Below are 6,289 nucleotides of genomic sequence, written 5' to 3' on the forward strand. Positions count from 1 at the left end.
GTGCGTGTGTGTAACATATGCCTGTCTTTGCATGTTTTAAGTAACAGTGTAGGAGTAGTGATATTTATTTAATGTAAGCATATCAAATGTCACTCCAACAGGGACAGAGAATAACATTCTCAAATGACAAAAAAAAAAAAAAAAAAACATCAAACAAGAGGCTTAAAGAAAGAAGAAGAGTTACCGGCATGTGTATATGCACGTGTGTGTGTGTGTGTGTGTGTGTGTGTGTGTGTGTGTGTGTGTGTGTGTGTGTGTGTGTGTGTGTTTGTGTGTGTGTAGCAGTGAGCTCTGTTTTCATTAGGCTTAATGTTGATTTGTGAACCTGTTAAATATATCCAATGGAAAGCTCATACTAAAACTATAACCGTCAGTGTTACTTTGGTGTAGTGATCTATTAACTTCCAGGTTTCTGTTTATTTCCTCTTTGTTCGGTCACGGCAGACCTTTGACCCTCCTCCCGGTTTCACCTCACCAGCCTCTTTTACTTCATTCCTTCTTTTTATTATCAACAGGGTTTGAAATGTAGACTTGTGTGTATTTGTGTGTGTGTGTGTGTGTGTCTGTGAATGTGTGTGTGTGTGTGTGTGTGTGTGTGTGTGTGTGTGTGTGTGCATGTCCGTGTGGCTGTGTGCATTTGCCACACATCAGAGAAAGAGGAGAAAAGAGTTTGTGGATTTTGTGGGCCAGTGTCCTCAGCCTCTTCCTGCCTATCTGCCAAACCCATCATCTGTGGCAATAGATCCACTCCCTCCTGTCACTCCATCTCGCTGTCACCTTGGCAACCGCTGCGGAGGTGAACTGCCAGCTGGGGTAGCCGACCTCCGTTGGCTGCGTTCCACAAAGCTGCAGCCCATAGGCCTGTCAGAGGATGTATGCAGCTGGATTGATCCGCAATACCACACAAATATTTGCAACTTTGTTCCCAGAATAGGCCTGTATGATGCAGGCCTGTGTTTAATCAGTGTGGATGGTGTCAAAATGGACAGTATGCAAAAGTATTCAAAGGGTGATGTGTCAACATGCAATAGGTTTCTCACAAACTGAGGTTGAAACACTCCACATTAGATACCTGAATAAGATGTTGGCTCATTCTTATAGTCTGTTATCTGCTGTGGAAACAGTGTTGTAGCTGCTTTCAAAGAGCAAGCTGGCATAAATCTTGAAAAGAGAAGTTTTGCTTTTTTTCCTTCTTGAACGTGGAATACAAGTACACAATGACAAAACTCTTCACTTTTCAAGAACCCAGTGACACCAAAAATATGTCACCTTTCTTTCTCAAAGCTTACTGTAATCGTGTCTGTTTTGACCTTGCATATCAAATCAGCTTTTGGTTTCATTGACATTACTTATATTTAATTAATTAATTAATATTTGGACTGAAAAGGTGCTCTTTAGAGTTACATGTGAATAAACTTGCAGGTAGTAGTGTGTGTGTGTGTGTGTGTGTGTGTGTGTGTGTGTGTGTGTGTGTGTGTGTGTGTGTGTGTGTGTGTGTAGTGGGATTTGATTGTGATGGCCATCTCACATAGCTTAACACGATCATTTCCTTATGACAAATTTATTAAATAATTAGCCTATATCCATGAAAATAAACACAATGGGGAAAATAAATAAGCCCAAATCATCGCACAGAAATACACAGTACTTACTAAAAGGCCGTACATAAACTTAGGGGAATATGTTCTAGTTTGAAAAGAACTCTCCTATCAAGAAAACACTAGGCTATATTGAAATTATTTTGAAATTGCTGTTTGACCATCTCAGAGGGAATCAAAAATAGGAAGTCCACTGACACAAAAATGAGAAACACATTTGCAGGGAGATAAATTATTGCTTATTAAAAACAACTTAATGCGAAATAAAGCGCATTAAATCAACGTCTTTTCGTGATAAAAAGGTCGGCCAGCCTGTATGGGACAGCAAACTCTGCAGCATTACAAGGGAACTTCTTTTAAACATCACGGAGGCGCTGAAGAACATTTTCTTTCCATCCAGTTCTAATAAAAATGTTCACTCCACATCCTTTCCTTTGGTAAACAAAATCTGCCTTTTTAAATAATCTGACTTTTCCCCTCACAGCTTTACATTTTAGTTCCAAATAGTTAGGCTGACTCATAGAGCTGAAAAATACCCGAAGATGCATAAAGCAGGCCAGGCCTTTTGGCCTGTATTATGAAATAAATACACACACTGTATGACATGTTTTAGACCGAAGAACACATGGGACTTAAGAACTGTTTCATAAATTAACCAATTTTTAGTTTGTCTCAGGGGAAACATGAAACATTTTGTCCAAAATCTTCTTTCAAGAGTTGAACACTTGAATTATTCAGAGGTTTTGTCCGTTATGGCGCCTGGTTTATTTTCACGTGTCGCTGTACAATCTTTTGCAGTCTATGGGGGACGGTGTGTCGGGACCCATGTTGCCAACCTGTGAGTATGCGTCCTCCGGGGTGTGTGGCAGCCCAGGCGGCGTCATGCGCTTCTCCTTCTGCCTGCGGTTGCAGAACCAGACCCTGACCACCTCCTTCTCCAGCTGCAGACTGTCCGCCAGAGAGTTGATCTCCTGTGCGGAGGGTTTGGGACACTTGAGAAAGTGACTCTCCAAAGCGCCTTTTACGCTCACCTCGATGGAGGTGCGCTTTTTCCTCTTCCTGCCCTGAGCAGCGATCTTATCGATGCTGGTCGGGCTCCCTGTCGTTGAATCGGCCTCTTCCAGCCATTTGTTCAGCAGGGGTTTCAGCTTGCACATATTCTTAAAGCTCAGCTGAAGCGCTTCAAACCTGCAGATGGTGGTCTGCGAGAAGACGTTGCCATACAGGGTGCCCAAAGCTAAGCCCACGTCCGCCTGGGTGAAACCAAGCTTGATCCGCCGCTGTTTGAACTGTTTGGCAAAATGCTCCAAGTCGTCCGACGTCGGGGTGTCCTCGTCCGAGTGCGGGTCGTGGTTTATCCCGTGATGCTGGTGATGGTGCGTGTGGTGGTTGTGGTGATGATGGTGATGATGGTGGCTTCCGTGGTCCAGCTCTGGGGACTCCCCGCGCACCAGCCCCGGGTGCATGAGGCTCTGCCCGCCCTGCGAGCTGAGCATCCCGTTGACTGTAAACCCACCGGGCTGAGAGTAAATAAGGGACTGCTGCTGCTGCTGTCCCTCAGCGATGCTGATATGCGCAGCGGAGGTGCTTCCCCAACTTGCCGGGTGTGTCTGATGGGGTCCGAGATGCGGGGACCTGTGATGCAGAGCGGAGCCCGAGTGCAGTTCCTCCCTGCCGGCGTTTCTCTTCACGTCCTGCGGCTGGGAGCTGGAGGACCACGGAGAGCTGGCCTCGGCTGCTGCCACTGCGGCCGCGGCTGCTGCGGCTGCTGCGTGAGGCAACGATGTCACCCACTGGTGGGCATGGCTTAGCATGTGGCCCCCGTTGCTCGCCACCATGGCTCCCTGCATGAAGTCACTCTGTACCATCTTTATGGAAGGGTCCCCTCTGTATCCACCAGACACCGTGGTCACAGCGGTGCTGCCAGGCTGCATACCACCGCCACTTCGATCAGAGTGAATGACTGGGCCGGACGATAAAATCCTACTGCTGGCTAGATATGGACTTGAGGTGGCTGTTGCCATCCCCCAAACCATAAATGCTGAGTTGAATTTCTCTCTTCTGTTCTTTGGTTAAAGTCCCAATTTATTCTAATCCATGAATATATTTAGGCTAAATGTAAATATTATATAATTATTAAGTCTTTGAATTTATAGCCAGCTAAATCACTCCACAGAAACTTAGGTGATATTTTGAATTATATCGCTATAATGACTTGTGTGCATAGAAATTTGTGGCAAAACAGACTCCCTTACGCATTCCTGTCCGAAAAACGAATAGCCATGAAAAGTTTTTTTCTGTCCCGGGAACTCCACCAGTGGTTAATCCACAGACTTGAATTTAAAAAAAAAAAAAAAAACTTCCCCTTGATCCTTGCCTATGAAGAGCTGCGGGGCTGTTCTCGGTGCGTCTTTGAAACCCCCCTATGTGGTTTTAACGTGTTGAAGTCGACGAAACAGAAATGACACAAACTAAAAGGAAAAAAAAAACTCTCAGGTCCTCTCCGGTGTCTTGCTCACTTCGCCTCCTGTACCCAGTGCCCTCTCCATGGAGCGAAGACGAGCATGTGTTTACCTTGTGCCAAGCCTGCGTACTCCTCTCCCATCTCCATCCAACTCCATCCAATTACAACAGGAAGGTTTAGCAGAGCTCCTGCTGATTGGACGCACAGAGAGAGAGAGGAGTTGGTTTGTGTCACGGTCCAGCCTCGGGTGCGCAAAGTTCTTGTTAAAAGGGAAAAAAGAGCAACAATAGACTATAAAAGATTACCTCGAAAAAACGCAGCACAACATAAGTGTGAGAGTGTATTAGTTTAGCTCAAAATATGCGCACTTTACAATTTACGCATTTGTAGCAAAACAGCAAAAATAGTGTGTAGTGAAAAACAACCGTCGTGCTGGATAATTGCAAATCTATTTTTTGTCTAGATATCTGAAATTATTACTAACTGTGCTTCTATATTATAGTTAGGTCTATTTTATTGTTATTAATATTAGTGGTATTTAATCTCTCTGACCTGTGGAAAACAAAATGAGTAAAAACATTAGGGTGTAGGGCTACTGAAGTCAGTGATGCCAGACAAAATAATGCAGGAATATAGCCGCGGTTATGTGTTTTATGATAGAGCAGAGCAACCAGACCCGTGTCAAGGATACTCCAGCCGGCTTTGGATACACAGGGGGTTTGTACGCCTCTTGCATCTTAATGCGCTCTCCTTTTCATATGGTGAAGGAAAGGCCACAGTGGCGTGACGCACCTCGCTGGTGAGTGTTGAAGGTGCAAAACCAGCAAGCAGCTTGATTTTTTTTTTCCATCCTTAAAAAATAAACCCATTCGAAAATGATGTTTCCAGGCTGGGTTCGGGCGAGTTATGGATGGCCTGTTAAATAAACTTAGGCTATTTGTCCTGCTCTCATTTCTCTACCCACGGATTTTTCCCACTTTTAAAGCCCAAAAAGTGTAGCTACAACATGGCCTGAAACACATGCAGGTTTGTAACTACCGAGGAGGCATAGCTCAATTAATGTGGTGCCAATTTATAGTTTTTCTTTTCCAGTGGATTCGCCTTGAATCTGATTTTTAAAAAAAGTAACATCTGGAAGACAGAAGATTAAAGTAAACAGTTTGGAAAATAGTTTACAACACCCAAACCTAGTTTTTCATAACCCAAGCAAGAATTTACACAAGATGGAGAATATGATGGTAAATCGAAGTTATCCATACACTTTCCACATGACCTTAAACGAATGATTATCCTAATTTACAAAATGGTCCAGATTAAAAGATTTAAAACGGACAAATATAGTGGATGCATATAGTCCACTGCCTAAATGCTCAATGCGGCAGTTAGCTACAGTTTTAATATTTTTAAAAATGGGTAATATAAATATTACAGCCAAACTATAAACTATGCAACAAATACTCTATTAAAACTAAAGGAGTATTATATTCATAATAGGAGATTTTTTAAATGCCATAAAGTGGGATATACCCTGAGATGAGATGGCTGAAGCTTTAACGAGGCCGGTATTTTATGTAGTACCACGCTGCTTGAAGGTGTGTACCAGCACGACTGAAACTATCTGGATTTTATCTGGTCTGGACCTGCAGTCTGCAGAGTCCTATTGTCTCCCGCTGCCTTTCTCGGGATGAACCCCCTGAATGCCACAGTGCCCCCTCCTAAATAAAAAAAAAAAAAAAAAAAAAAAAAAGGTCGCCTGACTCTCTTGGAGGGGAGACATTGCAGAACACCCCGACCGGTTTCCATGGTGATCTGCAAATGATAGCCTACACGAGGAGATTAAATAGCTACAGCAGACAGTCCTAACGAAATATCACTATAATATTCCTATAATATTCCTACTGAGACTTATGGAAAGTCTGGTGCTCAGCACTGAGTTTACAGTGAGTATAACAATATTTGTATAACAGTGAATAATCTACATGTACAATATAGTTTAATGCGGGATGGCAGCTGCACTGCCCTTTCACCTCTGGGATGAGGAGATTATTAAAAAAAAATCCATTATTCAAGTAGTTGTGTTTTTTTTTTTTTTTTTTTTTAATGATTATTGTTTTTTTGTTTTTCTCCTTTAAAGAGGATCAATAATGTACCTGACAGGCAGTGGAACAGTTAGTCCACAGCCTAACTCTGCATCTGATGAACCTGATTTTAGTCACTATAATCTAGG

General features: G+C 43.1%; 1 protein-coding gene across 1 annotated transcript; it reads right to left on the reverse strand.

The window, feature by feature from the left end:
• Positions 1 to 1,582: 1,582 nt before the first annotated feature.
• On the reverse strand, positions 1,583 to 4,011 carry LOC115379901 (POU domain, class 3, transcription factor 3-B). The gene has a single exon (XM_074933746.1). The coding sequence runs from the start codon at positions 3,632 to 3,634 to the stop codon at positions 2,369 to 2,371; it is 1,266 nt and encodes a 421-aa protein (XP_074789847.1). The 5' UTR covers positions 3,635 to 4,011; the 3' UTR covers positions 1,583 to 2,368.
• Positions 4,012 to 6,289: the final 2,278 nt, after the last annotated feature.

The sequence above is a fragment of the Myripristis murdjan genome, chromosome 21 (genome assembly GCF_902150065.1).
Source record: "Myripristis murdjan chromosome 21, fMyrMur1.1, whole genome shotgun sequence".
Lineage (NCBI taxonomy): Eukaryota > Metazoa > Chordata > Actinopteri > Holocentriformes > Holocentridae > Myripristis > Myripristis murdjan.

Bases quoted from the DNA above. Each gene is read 5' to 3' on its own strand.
- LOC115379901 (XM_074933746.1), bottom strand. From the start codon at position 3,634: ATGGTTTGGGGGATGGCAACAGCCACCTCAAGTCCATATCTAGCCAGC.